Consider the following 19,498-nt stretch of genomic DNA (forward strand, 5'->3'; position numbering starts at 1 on the left):
TAAATGACTGATGGAGGAGTACATCTACAAACGCGTGATACAAACTCCCAGAGTAAATGATCTGATGGAGGGGTAACATTTACAAAGCGTGATACAAGCTCCCAGAGTAAATGACTGATGGAGGGTACATTTACAAGCGTGATACAAGCTTCCTGGGTAAATGACTGATGGAGGGGTACATCTACAAAGCGTGATAAAGCTCCTAGGGTAAATGACTGATGGAGGGGTACATCTACAAACGTGATACAAGCTCCCAGAGTACATGGCTGATGGAGGGGTACATTTACAAACGCGGATACAAGCTCCCAGGTAAATGACTGATGGAGAGGGTACATCTACAAGCGTGATACAAACTCCCAGGGTAAATGACTGATGGAGGAGTACATCTACAAGCGCGTGATACAAGCTTCCAGGTTAATGACTGATGGAGGGGGTACATCTTCAAGCGTGATACAAGATCCCAGGGTAAATGACTGATGGAGGGGGAATTTATCTACAAGCGTGATACAAGCTTCCAGGGGTAAATGACTGATGGAGATGGTACATCTACAAAGCGTGATACAAGCTCCCAGGGTAAATGACTGATGGAGGGGTACATCTACAAGCATTGATACAAGCTTCAGAATTAAATGACTGATGGGAGGGTACATCTATAAGCGTGATACAAGCTCCCAGGGTAAAATGACTGATGGAGAGGGTACATCTACAAGCGTGATACAAGCTCCCCAGGGTAAATGACTGATGGAGAGGGTACATCTACCAATGAAGGATTAATGTTAGTATCACGATGTGTGTAGTTAGGTGTCTGAACGTGAGACTTTAGTTTGATCATTGTAGGATTAACCTTAGTGTCAAGTTGTGTGTAGTAAGGTGTCTCTGAACGTGAGACATTAGTCCAATCAGTGTAGGATTAATGTTTGTATCAAGATGTGTGTGTAGTTAGGTGTCTGAACGTGAGACATTAGTCCAATCAATGTAGGATTAATGTAAGCATCACGATGTGTGTAGTTAGGTGTCTGAACGTGCGACATTAGTCCAATGAATGTTTGATTAATGTTAGTATCACGATGTGTGTGTTGTTGGGTATCTCTGAACGTGAGACATTAGTCCAATCAATGTACGATTAATGTTAGCATGACGATGTGTGGAGTTAGGTATCTGAACGTGAGACATTAGTAAAATCAATGTAGGATTAATGTTAGTATCACGATGTGTGTTGTTAGGTATCTCTGAACGTGAGACATTAGTCCAATCAATGTAGGATTAATGTTAGTATCACGATGTGTGTAGTTAGGTGTCTCTGAAGGTGAGACATTAGTCAGATCAATGCAGGGTTTTATTGTATACAACATCATCATTTTGGTTCTACAAAAGAGTAATCTGTAAGTGGTTCTTTAGTGAACTTTGTTATACATTCAGTTCTAAGTTGATCAGAGGTATTACAAATAAATAGTACATGGTATTCAGTTTATATATAATGCCGACCTCTGGTTTTACAAAATGGGCATAGTCTTTCGTTATATTCAATTGCATTATACCTACCACATTCAACCGCAGTATTAAAAGTTCTGCATCTAAACCTTGATATAGCAATTCTTAAATGCATAGGGATATCACAGCACAAATATCTTTCAACATTTAACAATATTTTAAACTCCTTATAAAATATACATTTAGGAGATTCACTAATTGATGAGTACCAAGATTGTTTTAAGTTATCTCCTAACGTTATCTTGAATAGATACACAACATATTCCACATTTCCAATTTCTTGGCTTAACCAAGCATAACCAAATCCATATTGAAACAGGGTGTGTCTAAGCTATCTAGTGTTCTTAACATCAAATAAAATTGTTGTGGGAGTCTATTTTGCGGCATATGTATAAGTCTACAACAGAATTTAATCACTCTTGACATGTACAAATGCTGTAATGGGAGTCTGCCATACTCGCCAAGAACCATACCATTTAATGTAGTTTTTTCATCCTTAAGTATTGTTTACAAAATTTAATTCGCACAGCCTCTATTATTTTGGAATGACATGTTCCCCAAATTTCAGAGCCATAACAAAGAATAGGCACAACCATTGAATAGAAAATATTAGGTAGATCAGTACAAACTATGTTACCAATTTTTCCCTGGAAACCATTTAAAGACATCATTGTTTCAGAGGCCTTAGATGCAAGACACGTCTGGGCTTTACTCCATACAAGCTCGGGCATGAAAACTAATCCTAAATACCTATGAAAGGAAACCATTTCAACAGGAGAACCATTATAGAACCATTTCTCATAATGACGAAAGATTGCTTGACCTCCCTCCAATTCTTATTTCTTATAAAGATTATCAATAAACATAAGAAAAATCTGTGGGCTTAGAATACATCCCTGCCTTGTACCTACAAGCAGGATGAAAGGCCATGTTTACTTCTGACACAGGATGTGTGTTAGTGTCAAGATGTGTGTAGTGAGGTGTCTCTGAAGGTGAGACATTAGTCAGATCAGGGATAATCTACAGCAGGGTTAGGTCACTCTCTTCTTGTTCTTCTTCAGTTATGTGTTTTGGAGGTCGCCTTCGCATGCTGGCATTTCGGCAGGCCTATGTCACTCCCTTGCTTCCTTTACCATTTGTACTAATTAGCGTGTGCTTCGTCATGCTCCAACGCACACAGTGACTTCGTTCGTTCCCAGCGCAACTTCGGCTACGTTTAACCAGGGAGACTATATAACGTTGTAGATTATCCCTGGTTTAACAGTACTTCAGCAAGTTTATTGTATCAGTAGGAATTTTACACTGAATGAATGAATGAAGAGCAATGGCATGGACATTGACAGAATGTTAAGTGACACTGTCACACACCCTTCAAAAAAAGAAACTATCACAAAGCGTTGTAAACACCTTTCCAGTTTTGTCAAATACTAAGATTATCAAGAAAGAAAGAAGTTTTAGAACTATTACACTCAAGCGTTACAAGCATCAATGGCGGATCAGAACAGATCCGCGATATGTCATATTTTTCACACACATCAAATACACACTAACAATTTTCTAAAATTACAAAATTACACTTTTCACCTGATGGTATATTCCCCTTATAAAAAATAAAGGTGTGTGTGAAAGAAGTTTTCAGAACAATAACTAGAAACACTCAAACAACGCCCTGTAGTATTTCAATGGCGAATCAGATCAGATCGGTGATATGTCATATTTTGCACACACCCTAACAATTCTTTTACAGTTATAAAACTATCATTATTACTTGCAAACACCTTTCAACTGTCAACTAAAGGCATATTTCCCTTCTAAAATTACACGAATATGTGAAAGACGTTTTTAGCGAAAGAATTTAGTCTTTCTTCGATGTGTTCCGAGAATTGAAGCCAGTGAGCTACAACATGCCGACTAAAAATCTACTGTACTAGTACTGACACTAATAACAATTTTTGACATAAAATGAAGTGACAAAATAGGTTACTTATCTTCTACATATAGGTTTTCAGTTGTCAAAACACTCAGCGAATGTTATCAGCTGTTAAAGAATAAACCGGGCTTAATCTTAAAACCTAAACTGTCGCCACGTGACGAGCCGACAACTGGTCAGATGAAGGAAGCGTGACGGTTCACCTGACATCCTGGGTTGTCCGCGGGCTATAAATAGATACACAAAGAATTCCCTCAAGTTGCCACCTTAATGTCTAGATACACAGATCACAAGGCTCTAGACTGCATTCATACCAACCAAACAGTTCGTGAACACGGCACGGACTTTCTGCTTTCTGCTCTCAGTAACGATTTCGTTGGGATTTACTCGCTGCTTACCCGGAAGTGTTGTGAACGGAGAGTTGTCTCAACAAGCAATGTGATTGGTTGTGCGAGCGGAGAGTTGTCTCAACAAGCAATCATTCGTAGGTCACGGAAAGAGGCGAGTAGTTACGAATGAACAAGCAATGTGATTGGTTGTGGGACGGGTATGAGGGAAATTCGAAATAGGAAGGTTTGTTTGCAGTGTTATACGTTTAAAACAGTGCTTCAGCTGTTGGACATACAAACTTATATTGAGTACATGTTTCAGTCTGTGTTCCCCCTATCGCTGTGCTGGACGTCAACGTCGTACAGAGGTGGAAACGTCCGAGACGGCGAGTGCAGCACTACATGACTATGACAATAACACGGTACGCCCCTCCTGGCTTGATATGCTGGGTTATTATATATAATAGGTAAATGTAGGGCTTGATCGAGGAGGCTGACTTACCTGCATCAGAGATTCCAAGACAACGTATTACTGTGTTACTCTGTTGACAACTCCAGATACCATGCCACAGATGTTACATGTGGGATTACACGTTCTTAGTTAAGCACTTTTACCAAATATAACTATTTATACCATGTAATAACTTTATAAAGTGATAAATTCTCACATATTTCACTAGAATCTGTATTTAGCTAACAAAGTTTAATCCAAAAATGTTGAATATAGTATGTGACCAGTTTCTGAAAGGCACGATGCAAATGTAACGTTATACCCTAAATGTCGAGATAGGGCTGGAAATCTCAAAATCAGTATCTTGAGGTTGTAATAGAGTAATCTTAAAAAGGTTACTTTCAAACTTCAAGTCAGCATCTTAAATTTTTACGAAATTAGATAGAAGGTGATATGAACAACCACAACGACAACTGATGAAGAATCAAACTTAGTCATGTAGAGTCTCCGTCATGTAGAGACTCAGTCATGTAGAGTCTCAGTCATGTAGAGACTGAGTCATGTAGAGTCTCAGTCATGTAGAGACTCAGTCATGTAGACACTCAGTCATGTAGAATCTCAGTCATGTAGACATTCAGTCATGTAGAATCTCAGTCATGTAGAGTCTCAGTCATGTAGAGTCTCAGTCACGTAGAGACTCAGTCATGTAGACACTCAGTCATGTAGAGTCTCCGTCATGTAGAGTCTCAGTCACGTAGAGACTCAGTCATGTAGACACTCAGTCATGTAGAGTCTCAGTCATGTAGAGTCTCAGTCATGTAGAGTCTCAGTCATGTAGAGACTGAGTCATGTAGAGTCTCAGTCATGTAGAGACTCAGTCATGTAGACACTCATTTATGTATAGACACTGTCATGTAGACACTCAGTCATGTAGAGTCTCCGTCATGTAGAGTCTCAGTCACGTAGAGACTCAGTCATGTAGACACTCATTTATGTATAGACACTGTCATGTAGAGACTCAGTCATGTAGAGTCTCAGTCATGTAGAGTCTCCGTCATGTAGAGACTCAGTCATGTAGAGTCTCAGTCATGTAGAGTCTGAGTCATGTAGAGTCTCAGTCATGTAGAGACTCAGTCATGTAGAGTCTCAGTCATGTAGAGACTCAGTCATGTAGAGTCTCAGTCATGTAGAGACTCAGTCATGTAGAGTCTCAGTCATGTAGAGTCTCCGTCATGTAGAGACTCAGTCATGTAGAGTCTCAGTCATGTAGAGACTGAGTCATGTAGAGTCTCAGTCATGTAGAGACTCAGTCATGTAGAGTCTCAGTCATGTAGAGACTCAGTCATGTAGAGTCTCAGTCATGTAGAGTCTCAGTCATGTAGAGTCTCAGTCATGTAGAATCTCACTCATGTAGAGTCTCAGTCACGTAGAGACTCAGTCATGTAGAGTCTCAGTCATGTAGAGTTTCAGTCATGTATAGAGACTGTCATGTAGAATCTCAGTCATGTAGACACTCAGTCATGTAGAGTCTCAGTCATGTAGAGACTCAGTCATGTAGAGTCTCAGTCATGTAGAGACTCAGTCATGTAGAGTTTCAGTCATGTAGAGTCTCAGTCATGTATAGAGACTGTCATGTAGAATCTCAGTCATGTAGACACTCAGTCATGAAGAATCTCAGTCATGTAGAGTCTCAGTCATGTAGAGTCTCAGTCATGTATAGAGACTGTCATGTAGAATCTCAGTCATGTAGACACTCAGTCATGAAGAAACTCAGTCATGTAGAGTCTCAGTCATGTAGAGTTTCAGTCATGTAGAGTTTCAGTCATGTAGAGACTGAGTCATGTAGAGTCTCAGTCATGTAGAGTCTCCGTCATGTAGAGACTCAGTCATGTAGAGTTTCAGTCATGTAGAGTTTCAGTCATGTAGAGACTGAGTCATGTAGAGTCTCAGTCATGTAGAGTCTCAGTCATGTAGAGTCTCCGTCATGTAGAGTCTCCGTCATGTAGAGACTCAGTCATGTAGAGTTTCAGTCATGTAGAGACTCAGTCATGTAGAGTCTCAGTCATGTAGAGTCTCCGTCATGTAGAGACTCAGTCATGTAGAGTTTCAGTCATGTAGAGTTTCAGTCATGTAGAGTCTCAGTCATGTAGAGTTTCAGTCATGTAGAGTCACAGTCATGTAGAGACTCAGTCATGTAGAGTTTCAGTCATGTAGAGACTCAGTCATGTAGAGTTTCAGTCATGTAGAGACTGAGTCATGTAGAGTCTCCGTCATGTAGAGACTCAGTCATGTAGAGACTCAGTCATGTAGAGACTCAGTCATGTAGAGTCTCCGTCATGTAGAGTCTCAGTCATGTAGAGTCTCAGTCATGTAGAGTCTCCGTCATGTAGAGTCTCAGTCATGTAGAGTCTCAGTCATGTAGAGACTCCGTCATGTAGAGACTCAGTCATGTAGACACTCAGTCATGTAGAGTCTCAGTCATGTAGAGCCTCCGTCATGTAGAGACTCAGTCATGTAGAGTCTCAGTCATGTAGAGTCTCCGTCATGTAGAGACTCAGTCATGTAGAGTCTCAATCATGTAGAGACTCAGTTATGTAAAGACTCAGTCATGTAGAGTCTCAGTCATGTAGAGTCTCCGTCATGTAGAGACTCAGTCATGTAGAGTCTCAATCATGTAGAGACTCAGTCATGTAGAGACTCAGTCATGTAGAGTCTCAGTCATGTAGAGACTCAGTTATGTAAAGACTCATTTATGTATAGAGACTGTCATGTAGAATCTCACTCATGTAGAGTCTCAGTCACGTAGAGACTCAGTCATGTAGAGTTTCAGTCATGTAGAGTTTCAGTCATGTATAGAGACTGTCATGTAGAATCTCAGTCATGTAGACACTCAGTCATGAAGAATCTCAGTCATGTAGAGTCTCAGTCATGTAGAGTCTCAGTCATGTATAGAGACTGTCATGTAGAGTCTCAGTCATGTAGAGTTTCAGTCATGTAGAGTCACAGTCATGTAGAGTTTCAGTCATGTAGAGTTTCAGTCATGTAGAGACTCAGTCATGTAGAGTTTCAGTCATGTAGAGACTCTGTCATGTAGAATCTCAGTCATGTAGACACTCAGTCATGTAGAGTCTCAGTCATGTAGAGACTCAGTCATGTAGAGTCTCAGTCATGTAGAGACTCAGTCATGTAGAGTTTCAGTCATGTAGAGTTTCAGTCATGTATAGAGACTGTCAAGTAGAATCTCAGTCATGTAGACACTCAGTCATGAAGAATCTCAGTCATGTAGAGTCTCAGTCATGTAGAGTCTCAGTCATGTATAGAGACTGTCATGTAGAATCTCAGTCATGTAGACACTCAGTCATGAAGAAACTCAGTCATGTAGAGTCTCAGTCATGTAGAGTCTCAGTCATGTAGAGTTTCAGTCATGTAGAGTTTCAGTCATGTAGAGACTGAGTCATGTAGAGTCTCAGTCATGTAGAGTCTCCGTCATGTAGAGACTCAGTCATGTAGAGTTTCAGTCATGTAGAGACTGAGTCATGTAGAGTCTCAGTCATGTAGAGTCTCAGTCATGTAGAGTCTCCGTCATGTAGAGTCTCCGTCATGTAGAGACTCAGTCATGTAGAGTTTCAGTCATGTAGAGACTCAGTCATGTAGAGTCTCAGTCATGTAGAGTCTCCGTCATGTAGAGACTCAGTCATGTAGAGTTTCAGTCATGTAGAGTTTCAGTCATGTAGAGTCTCAGTCATGTAGAGTTTCAGTCATGTAGAGTCACAGTCATGTAGAGACTCAGTCATGTAGAGTTTCAGTCATGTAGAGACTCAGTCATGTAGAGTTTCAGTCATGTAGAGACTGAGTCATGTAGAGTCTCCGTCATGTAGAGACTCAGTCATGTAGAGACTCAGTCATGTAGAGTCTCCGTCATGTAGAGTCTCAGTCATGTAGACACTCAGTCATGAAGAGCTTCAGTCATGTAGAGTCTCAGTCATGTAGAGTCTCAGTCATGTAGAGACTCAGTCATGTAGAGTCTCAGTCATGTAGAGTCTCAGTCATGTAGAGTCTCAGTCATGTAGAGTCTCAGTCATGTAGAGTCTCAGTCATGTAGAGTCTCAGTCATGTAGAGTCTCAGTCATGTAGAGTCTCAGTCATGTAGACACTCAGTCATGTAGAGTCTCAGTCATGTAGAGTCTCAGTCATGTAGAGTCTCAGTCATGTAGAATCCCAGTCATGTAGAGTCTCCGTCATGTAGAGACTCAGTCATGTAGAGTTTGAGTCATGTAGAGTCTCAGTCATGTAGAGTCTCAGTCATGTAGAGACTCAGTCATGTAGAGACTCAGTCATGTAGAGACTCAGTCATGCAGAGTCTCAGTCATGTAGAGTCTCAGTCATGTAGAGTCTCAGTCATGTAGAGTCTCCGTCATGTAGACACTCAGTCATGTAGAGTCTCAGTCATGTAGAGACTCAGTCATGTAGAGTCTCAGTCATGTAGAGTGTCAGTCATGTAGAGTCTCAGTCATGTAGAGACTGAGTCATGTAGAGTCTCAGTCATGTAGAGTCTCCGTCATGTAGAGACTCAGTCATGTAGAGACTGTCATGTAGAGTCTCCGTCATGTAGAGTGTCAGTCATGTAGACACTCAGTCATGTAGAGACTCAGTCATGTAGAGTCTCAGTCATGTAGAGTCTCCGTCATGTAGAGACTCAGTCATGTAGAGACTGAGTCATGTAGAGTCTCAGTCATGTAGAGTCTCCGTCACGTAGAGTCTCAGTCATGTAGAGTCTCAGTCATGTATAGTCTCAGTCATGTATAGAGACTGTCATGTAGAGTCTCAGTCATGTAGACACTCAGTCACGTAGAGTCTCAGTCATGTAGAGTCTCAGTCACGTAGAGTCTCAGTCACGTAGAGTCTCAGTCATGTAGAGTGTCAGTCATGTATTCAAAATGAAAGTTTCACCTGTTTGTGATTGCATAATGATCAAACGATGTAATAATGCCCGGAACAGGCATGCGAACAGCATCTTGGAGATAATGTTGATGTTACTGCTCCTTTCACAGACCTGAGATGGCGGCTGTCACACTGGTGGCGTTAAACTTCATCCTGCTCCTGACAGTGGTAACCATGGCAACCTACAAACTAAATAGTAGCACAGAAAGAAGTAAACGTTCCGTCAATGCATCCGCAGTGCGTGGACTGATGGTGGGTTGATTAAATGCTCTATCCTGATTGAGTGTAGGCTCTATGCTGGTTGAATGTAGACTCTATGCTGGTTAGATGTAGGTTCTATGCTGAATAGGTGTAGGCTCTATGCTGGTTGAATGTAGGCTCTATGCTGGATAAGTGTAGGCTCTATGATGGTTGAATGTAGTCTCTATGCTGGTTGAATGTAGGTTGTATGCTGAATAAGTGTAGGCTCTATGATGGTTGAATGTAGGCTCTATGATGGTTAGATGTAGGTTCTATGCTGAATAAGTGTAGGTTCTATGCTGGTTGAATGTAGGCTCTATGCTGGTTAGATGTAGGTTCTATGCTGAATAGGTGTAGGCTCTATGCTGGTTGAATGTAGGCTCTATGCTGGATAAGTGTAGGCTCTATGATGGTTGAATGTAGTCTCTATGCTGGTTGAATGTAGGTTGTATGCTGAATAAGTGTAGTCTCTATGATGGTTGAATGTAGGCTCTATGCTGGTTAGATGTAGACTCTATGCTGAATAAGTGTAGGTTTTATGCTGGTTGAATGTAGGCTCTATGCTGGTTAGATGTAGACTCTATGCTGAATAAGTGTAGGTTCTATGCTGGTTGAATGTAGGCTCTATGCTGAATAACTGTAGGCTGTATGATGGTTGAATGTAGTCTCTATGCTGGTTGAATGTAGGTTGTATGCTGAATAAGTGTAGGCTCTATGATGGTTGAATGTAGGCTCTATGCTGGTTAGATGTAGACTCTATGCTGAATAAGTGTAGGTTCTATGCTGGTTGAATGTAGGTTCTATGCTGAATAACTGTAGGCTGTATGATGGTTGAATGTAGTCTCTATGCTGGTTGAATGTAGGTTGTTTGCTGATTAAATGCAGGTTCTATGCCGGTTGAATGTAGGCTCTATGCTGGTTGAATGTAGCTCTAACATGACTGAATGTAGGCTCTATGCTGATTGAATGCAGGTTCTATGCTGATTGAATGTATGCTCTATGCTGGTTGAATGTATGCTCTATGCTGGTTGAATGTATGCTCTATGCTGGTTGAATGTAGGCTCTATGATGGTTGAATGTAGTCTCTATGCTGGTTGAATGTATGCTCTATGCTGGTTGAATGTAGGCTCTATGATGGTTGAATGTAGTATCTATGCTGGTAGAATATAGTCTCTATGTTGGTTGACTGTAGGCGCTATGCTGGTTGAATGTAGGCTCTATACTGATTGAATGTAATCTCTGCTGGTTGAATGTAGGTGCTATGATGGTTGAATGTAGGCGCTATGCTGGATGAATGTAGTCTCTATGCTGGTTGAATGTAATCTCTGCTGGTTGAATGTAGGCGCTATGCTGGTTGAATGCAGTCTCTGTGCTGGTTGAATGTAGGCGCTATGCTGGTTGAATGTAGGCACTATGCTGATTGAATGTAATCTCTATGCTGGTTGAATGTAATCTCTGCTGTGTGAATGTAGGCGCTATGCTGGTTGAATGTAGGCTCTATGATTGTTAAATGTAGGTGCTATGCTGGTTGAATGTAGGCTCTATACTGATTGAATGTAATCTCTGCTGGTTGAATATAGGCTCTGTGCTGGTTGAATGTCAGCTCTATGATGGTTGAATGTAGGCGCTATGCTGGTTGAATGTAGGCTCTCAGATGACTGAATGCAGGTTCTATGCTGGTTGAATATAGGCACTGTGCTGGTTGAATGTAGTCTCTGCTGGTTGAGTGTAGTCTCTATGCTGGTTGAGTGTAGTCTCTATGCTGATTGAATTTAGTCTCTATGCTGGTTGAATGTAGGTGCTATGCTGCTTGAATGTAGGCTCTCAGATGACTGAATGTAGGCTCTGTGCTGGTTGAATGTTGGCTCTGTGCTGGTTGAATGTAGGTTCATGGAAGTTTCACAGCTCCATTGCCCTTTAGACTAAATTCTGAGTATAGTCAAAACTAGACATTCCTTTGTACCGATGTTTCCCATGTAAAGAATAATAACGACTGTTCTTTCATCACATATAGATCTCTCCGACATCTTTGCAGATCTGTCCAAAATTAATCCATACCAACATCGAGAACAGAACAATTCAATAAAACAAGAACAAGCTGCAATAGTGTAACAACCAAGTTTCCCCATTTTCTTATACTCAAGGCGAAAAGTAACCGAATAACAAGACATTTAACTGGCATAATCTAATTGAATGCATTTTTCTCAAGATCATAATAAGTTAAAGTACAAACAAGACAAATATAAATATATACAGATACATGGTTTATAAATATATACAGATACATGGTTTATAAATATATACAGATACATGGTTTATAAATATATACAGATACATGGTTTATAAATATATACAGATACATGGTTTAAAGCCAAAGCACCGTTTTCATCATCTCTTTTCTCTCATTCACCAGGTTCACGATATGTCAGCAGAGTGTTGGAGAGGTAGGTTGTTACACTTTATCACGCCCTCTATAGTGTTGTTGTGGGTTGTTACACTTTATCACGCCCTCTATAGTGTTGTTGTGGGTTGTTACACTTTATCACGCCCTCTATAGTGTTGTGGTGGGTTGTTACACTTTATCACGCCCTCTATAGTGTTGTGGTGGGTTGTTACACTTTATCACGCCCTCTATAGTGTTGTGGTGGGTTGTTACACTTTATCATGCCCTCTATAGTGTTTTGGTGAGTTGTTCCTCTATATCATGCCCTCTATAGTGTTGTGGTGGGTTGTTACACTTTATCATGCCCTCTATAGTGTTGTGGTGGGTTGTTGCACTTTATCACGCCCTCTATAGTCTTGTGGTGGGTTGTTACACTTTATCACGCCCTCTATAGTCTTGTGGTGGGTTGTTACACTTTATAACGCCCTCTCTAGTGTTGTGGTGGGTTGTTACACTTGATCATGCCCTCTATAGTGTTGTGGTGAGTTATTACTCTTTATCATGTCCTCTATAGTGTTGTGGTGAGTTATTACTCTTCATCATGCCCTCTATAGTGTTGTGGTAAGTTATTACTCTTCATCATGCCCTCTATAGTGTTGTGGTGAGTTATTACACTTTATCATGCCCTCTATAGTGTTGTGGTGAGTTATTACTCTTTATCATGCCCTCTATAGTGTTGTGGTGAGTTATTACTCTTTATAATGCCCTCTATAGTGTTGTGGTGAGTTGTTCCTCTTTATCATGCCCTCTATAGTGTTGTGGTGGGTTGTTACACTTGATCATGCCCTCTATAGTGTTGTGGTGAGTTATTACTCTTTATCATGTCCTCTATAGTGTTGTGGTGAGTTATTACTCTTTATCATGCCCTCTATAGTGTTGTGGTAAGTTATTACTCTTCATCATGCCCTCTATAGTGTTGTGGTGAGTTATTACACTTTATCATGCCCTCTATAGTGTTGTGGTGAGTTATTACTCTTTATCATGCCCTCTATAGTGTTGTGGTGAGTTATTACTCTTTATAATGCCCTCTATAGTGTTGTGGTGAGTTGTTCCTCTTTATCATGCCCTCTATAGTGTTGTGGTAGGTTATTACACTTTATCATGCCCTCTATAGTGTTCTGGTGAGTTATTACACTTTATCACGCCCTCTATAGTGTTGTGGTGAGTTATTACTCTTTATCATGCCCTCTATAGTGTTGTGGTGAGTTATTACTCTTTATCATGCCCTCTATAGTGTTGTGGTGAATTATTACTCTTTATCATGTCCTCTATAGTGTTGTGGTGAGTTATTACACTTTATCATGCCCTCTATAGTGTTGTGGTGAGTTATTACACTTTATCATGCCCTCTATAGTGTTGTGGTGGGTTGTTACACTTTATCACGCCCTCTATAGTGTTGCGGTGGGTTGTTACACTTTATCACGCCCTCTATAGTGTTGTGGTGAGTTATTACACTTTATCACGCCCTCTTATGGTGGACTGTTCTGTGTACTTTATGGTGTTGAAGCATTCGTATGTGATTATAATATGGTTAACAATGGTGATTGTGATTTACAGTGGAAGACTTATCACGGAATATTGCCAGCATCACCAACACAAGAGGCAACAGGGATAAGCCAGCAGCCCACATCATCATCAATACTGGGGCCTTATACACTGGTGAGTGGACATCAATACTTGGGCCTTATACACTGGTGAGTGGGACATCAATACTCGGGCTATATACACTGGTGAGTGGGACATTGATACTGAGGCTATATACACTGGTGCGTGGGACAATGATACTGGGGCTATATACACTGTGGGTGGGACATTAATACTGAGGCTATGTACACTGGTGAGTGGGACATTAATACTGAGGCTATATACACTGGTGCGTGGGACAATGATGCTGGAGCTATATACACTGGTGAGTAGGACATTAATACTGGGGCTATATACACTGTGGCTGTGACATTAATACTTTGGCTATATACACTGGTCAGTGGGACATTAATACTGGGGCTATATACACTGTGGGTGGGACGTTACTGCTGGGGCTATATACACTTTGGGTGGGACATTAATACTGGGGCTATATACACTGTGGGTGGGACATTAATGCTGGGGCTATATACACTTTGGGTGGGACATTGATACTGGGGCTATATACACTGTGGGTGGGACATTAATACTGGGGCTATATACACTTTGGGTGGGACATTGATACTGGGGCTATATACACTGTGGGTGGGACATTAATACTGGGGCTATATACACTTTGGGTGGGACATTAATACTGGGGCTATATACACTATGGCTGTGACATTAATACTTTGGCTATATACACTGGTGAGTGGGACATTAATACTGGGGCTATATACACTGTGGATGGGACATTAATGCTAGGGCTATATACACTTTGGGTGGGACATTGATACTGGGGCTATATACACTGTGGGTGGGACATTAATACTGGGGCTATATACACTGTGGATGGGACATTAATGCTAGGGCTATATACACTTTGGGTGGGACATTGATACTGGGGCTATATACACTTTGGGTGGGACATTAATACTGGGGCTATATACTCTGTGGGTGGGACATTAATGCTGGGGCTACATACGCTTTGGGTGGAACATTGATACTGGGGCTATATACACTGGTAAGTAGGACATTAATACTGGGGCTATAATATACACTGTGGGTGGGACATTAATACTGGGGCTATATACACTGGTGAGTGGGACATTAATACTGGGGCTTTATACACTGTGAGTGGGACATTGATACTGGGGCTATATACACTGTGAGTGGGACATTAATACTGGGGCTATATACACTATTGGTGGGACATTAATACTGGGGCTATATACACTGGTGAGTGGGACATTAATACTGGGGCTTTATACACTGTGAGTGGGACATTGATACTGGGGCTATATACACTGGGGGTGGGACATTGATACTGGGGCTATATACACTGTGGGTGGGACATTAATACTGGGGCTATATACACTGGTGAGTAGGACATTAATATTGGGGCTATATACACTTTGGGTTGGACATTAATATTGGGGCTATATACACTGTGAGTGGGACATTAATACTGGGGCTATATACACTGTGGGTGGGACATTAATACTTGGGCTATATACACTGGTCAGTGGGACATTAATATTGGGGCTATATACACTGGTGAGTAGGACATCAATACTTAGGCTATACCTCTAGTCAGTTGGGCATTAATACTGGGGTTATATACACTGGTAAGTAGGACATTAATACTGGGGTTATATACACTGGTAAGTAGGACATTAATACTGGGGTTATATACACTGGGGAGTAGGACATAATACTGAGGCTAAACATAGGTACGTGGGACTTATACAGCTATGCTCAGCATGTTTACACATAATGGGATAATAATGTTGTTATACTTGCAGAAGACGTTGCCACACTGAGTTGGAGTCGGGATCTCGAAATCACTTTTCTTAGTGAGAAGATGTCATACACAGATGGGGTTTTGACTGTGAAGCAGGGAGGATACTACTATGTCTACAGTCAGGTAGGACGTGAGGGTGTGTGACTGTGAAGCAGGGGGGATACTACTCTTTACGGTCAGGTAGGACGTGAGGGCGTGTGACTGTGAAGCAGGGGGGATACTACTCTCTACAGTCAGGTAAGACGTGAGGTTGTGTGACTATGAAGCAGGGAGGATTCTACTCTCGACAGTCAGGTAGAACGTTAGGGTGTGTGACTATGAAGGAGGGAGGATACTACTCTCGACAGTCAGGTAGAACGTGAGGGTGTGTGACTATGAAGCAGGGAGGATTCTACTCTCGACAGTCAGGTAGGACGTGAGGGTGTGTGACTATGAAGGAGGGAGGATACTACTCTCGACAGTCAGGTAGAACGTGAGGGTGTGTGACTATGAAGCAGGGAGGATACTACTCTCGACAGTCAGGTAGAACGTGAGGGGTGTGTGACTATGAAGCAGGGAGGATTCTACTCTCGACGGTCAGGTAGAACGTGTGGGTGTGTGACTATGAAGGAGGGAGGATACTACTCTCGACAGTCAGGTAGAACGTGAGGGTGTGTGACTATGAAGCAGGGAGGATTCTACTCTCGACAGTCAGGTAGGACGTGAGGGTGTGTGACTATGAAGGAGGGAGGATACTACTCTCGACAGTCAGGTAGAACGTTAGGGTGTGTGACTATGAAGCAGGGAGGATACTACTCTCGACAGTCAGGTAGAACGTGAGGGTGTGTGACTATGAAGCAGGGAGGATACTACTCTCGACAGTCAGGTAGAACGTGAGGGTGTGTGACTATGAAGCAGGGAGGATTCTACTCTCGACGGTCAGGTAGAACGTGTGGGTGTGTGACTATGAAGGAGGGAGGATACTACTCTCGACAGTCAGGTAGAACGTGAGGGTGTGTGACTATGAAGCAGGGAGGATTCTACTCTCGACAGTCAGGTAGGACGTGAGGGTGTGTGACTATGAAGGAGGGAGGATACTACTCTCGACAGTCAGGTAGAACGTTAGGGTGTGTGACTATGAAGCAGGGAGGATACTACTCTCGACAGTCAGGTAGAACGTGAGGGTGTGTGACTATGAAGCAGGGAGGATTCTACTCTCGACGGTCAGGTAGAACGTGTGGGTGTGTGACTATGAAGGAGGGAGGATACTACTCTCGACAGTCAGGTAGAACGTGAGGGTGTGTGACTATGAAGCAGGGAGGATTCTACTCTCTACAGTCAGGTAGGACGTGAGGGTGTGTGACTGTAAAGCAGGGAGGATACTACTCTCTACAGTCAGGTAGGACGTGAGGGTGTGTGACTATGAAGCAGGGAGGATACTACTCTCGACGGTCAGGTAGGACGTGAGGGTGTGTGACTAAGAAGGAGGGAGGATACTACTCTCGACAGTCAGGTAGAACGTGAGGGTGTGTGACTATGAAGCAGGGAGGATACTACTATGTCTCTGAGGTTGTGACCCTGAAGGAGGGGGCGGGGTTGTGACACTGAAGGAGGGGGCGGGGTTGTGACACTGAAACGGAAAACATTTTGCTGTGTCTCCCTCATTCTCACTATACGAGTCAGCTGACCAGATGGGAGACGATGTGTAAAACCCAAAGTCCATGGAGGTCTGCACAATAGTGCCATCCTACTTACCCTGTATCATTGTAGATGTTAATGGATATGTGGATAGTACTGTATTGTAGTACTTGTGGTTGTTACAGATCGTTTACAGTGGGAACGGAACCCAGGAACTGGACTATGGGCGGATCCTGCACACAGTGGTCAAACAGAAGACGTCAGAGCTGGCGGAAGCACCAACTCCCCTGATGAGGAACCTGCAGTCCACCCCCAGCATCAGACGGGGACGACCCGCCTACACCACCAGCAGCCTGGGGGCCACCTTCTACCTGGAACCCAACACCAGGGTCATGGTCAAGTCCAGTGTTCCTGGGAACATCGATTTCACCACACCTCACTCCACCTATTTCGGGATGTTCCTAATATAGTGTCCAGTCTTCCTGGGAACATCGATGTCAGCACACCTCACTCCACCTATTTCGGGATGTTCCTAATATAGTGTCCAGTCTTCCTGGGAACATCTACTTCACGTCCTGCATGGGGATGTTCATGACATAAGCACATCATCTAATACGACTGTGGGACACTGTGTGCATTTATGTATTTCTAATGGATCGGAGTAACGCCTTAAGATCCAGTTCAAATTGCAACTTTCTGCAGAACTTACGTAAATACTGAAGTTGACATGCCGAGAACATACTGATGACATACTGATGACTTAATGATGACATAATGATGACATACTGATCATATACTGATGACATACTGATCATAAACTGATGATATACGTTCTTTGTGGAACGCAACCACTACCCACCTGAAATAGTCAACAGAACCATCGAAGCAACGCTTTCACCTCCTGCCATAAGGTCTAAACCAGAATCAGCCCCCATCAAGATATCCATTCCCTACATTGGTAAACCATCACACCAAATCAGCCGACTCCTGAAACAACAGGCAGGAATAGACACTACCTTCTCAGCGTCCTCCAGCCTCAACAACCTCCTCCATGCCAACGGAAGAAAACAACCCACCGTCAACAACAACAACCCGAAATGTGTTATTTACAAAATAGACTGTGATTGTGGACAATGCTACATAGGTGAAACATCCCGACCCATCAACACCCGAGTCAAAGAACATCGCACCTCTGTTGCTAATTCCGACACCAAATCAGCTATCTCTGACCACATCAAAGCCAACCCCAATCATCAAATAGAGTGGTCCGGCATCACCATTCTCGCCAACAACCAAACGGACTTCACTAAACGCAAGCTCACAGAAGCCATTCACATCAAACGCCACAAGCCTACCATCAACCGTGACCAAGGATACTTCATTCCATCTGCTTATGATCCACTCCTCCACCAAGCCCAGTCTATTGTATAAACATCGCATCCATTGTATAAACATCTCATTGTACTACATCTCTGGCTTCCACTCACTATCCTTTATGTACTTACTGGCTTCATCAGCTTACTGCTTAGCCAATCATGGCAATTATGTTGTTTCCTTTGTCTATTATGTTGTTTCATTGTTATATACAGTATATATATGCAGCTCCTACACTTCATGTATCACTCTTGCTTGACAACGGTACAAGAATCTGTATCGAAACGTCGCACTCACGAAAATAAAGAAGTTGTTATCCATAAAACTTGTTATATATTGATGATATACTGATGTCATATTGATGATATTCTGATGACAGACGGATGATATACTGATGATATTCTGATGACGTGTTGTTGTAGTGTTAACACTCCTATTCCATGTTGGTTGACAATGGAAAATCGCCAGTGCAGCCCGAACGTCCTCGGACCTTCCCCGAGTTCGAGTGTTTGAGAAATTTACAAAGCTGAACCTTCTGTGTGAGGTTGACGTCATGCATATGGTTCATGTTTTAAAACAAATGAAAAATCAAAATTAAAGGCATAATAAAAGGATTGAACGTGTGACGTCAATTAACAGAGCAATCACGCTTGCTTACCGTGTTTTACTGCACAAATGTACATGAATAAAATGGATAGTAAAGAAATTATTACACTCGAGCAAGTGTGTCATACGTCTAAGGCGAAACTCGTGCAAAATTTCACATTCGTTTCGTATAAATCGTATCACATACTTGTTCATGTAATAATCTCTATGTACAATCACCGTTGTGTCGAAACTTCAAGCTCGACACAAAGGTGTTTGACGGTAAAAAAAACCCGTAGTGGTCTTACCCTCTTCAGTGGTGGCCATTTCCTGCAGTAAACAACAGCATACCCAATGGGTGGGAGAGTGCAATATGTCAGCCTTGAAGCAGAAACTGTGTCACGAGCTTGTGATGTCCGTGTTCCTGTCTCCTGGTATTAGCAGCTCATGTCATCTATAAGTTACACGTGCTGTCTGAACCTGAATGTCCGTGTTCCTGTCTCCTGGTATTAGCAGCTCATGTCATCTATAAGTTACACGTGCTGTCTGAACCTGAATGTCTGTGTTCCTGTCTCCTGGTATTAGCAGCTCATGTCATCTATACGTTACACGTGCTGTCTGAACCTGAATGTCCGTGTTCCTGTCTCCTGGTATTAGCAGATCATGTCAT

At 42.2% G+C, this 19,498-nt stretch overlaps 1 protein-coding gene across 4 annotated transcripts; it reads left to right on the forward strand.

The window, feature by feature from the left end:
* The first annotated feature begins 1,251 nt into the window (after positions 1-1,251).
* Positions 1,252-17,592, forward strand: LOC124253786 (tumor necrosis factor-like). 4 transcript variants are annotated; one of them, XM_046687631.1, is made up of 8 exons: positions 3,896-3,993; positions 4,068-4,172; positions 9,253-9,394; positions 11,796-11,826; positions 13,383-13,484; positions 15,254-15,375; positions 17,055-17,359; positions 17,431-17,592. In XM_046687631.1, exons 1-7 carry the CDS (start codon positions 3,971-3,973, stop codon positions 17,337-17,339), a joined length of 810 nt encoding a protein of 269 aa, XP_046543587.1. In that variant the 5' UTR covers positions 3,896-3,970; the 3' UTR covers positions 17,340-17,359; positions 17,431-17,592. The 4 variants fall into 4 exon arrangements, with proteins under 4 accessions (XP_046543588.1, XP_046543587.1, XP_046543586.1 ...); XM_046687630.1 differs by having other exon boundaries at positions 3,902-3,993; positions 17,055-17,288; positions 17,360-17,592; XM_046687632.1 differs by lacking the exon at positions 3,896-3,993 and adding an exon at positions 1,252-1,306 and having other exon boundaries at positions 4,073-4,172; positions 17,055-17,592.
* The last annotated feature ends 1,906 nt before the right edge of the window (positions 17,593-19,498 follow it).

The sequence above is a fragment of the Haliotis rubra genome, unplaced genomic scaffold (assembly GCF_003918875.1).
Source record: "Haliotis rubra isolate DU_JTF1 unplaced genomic scaffold, ASM391887v1 Scf551, whole genome shotgun sequence".
NCBI lineage: Eukaryota > Metazoa > Mollusca > Gastropoda > Lepetellida > Haliotidae > Haliotis > Haliotis rubra.

Coding starts and splice junctions, on each gene's coding strand:
- LOC124253786 (XM_046687631.1), top strand. CDS start 3,971: ATGAGGGAAATTCGAAATAGGAA. Junction 4,173..9,252: donor ATGACTATGACAATAACACG/GTACGCCCCTCC, acceptor CTCCTTTCACAG/ACCTGAGATGGCGGCTGTCA. Junction 9,395..11,795: donor CCGCAGTGCGTGGACTGATG/GTGGGTTGATTA, acceptor CTCATTCACCAG/GTTCACGATATGTCAGCAGA.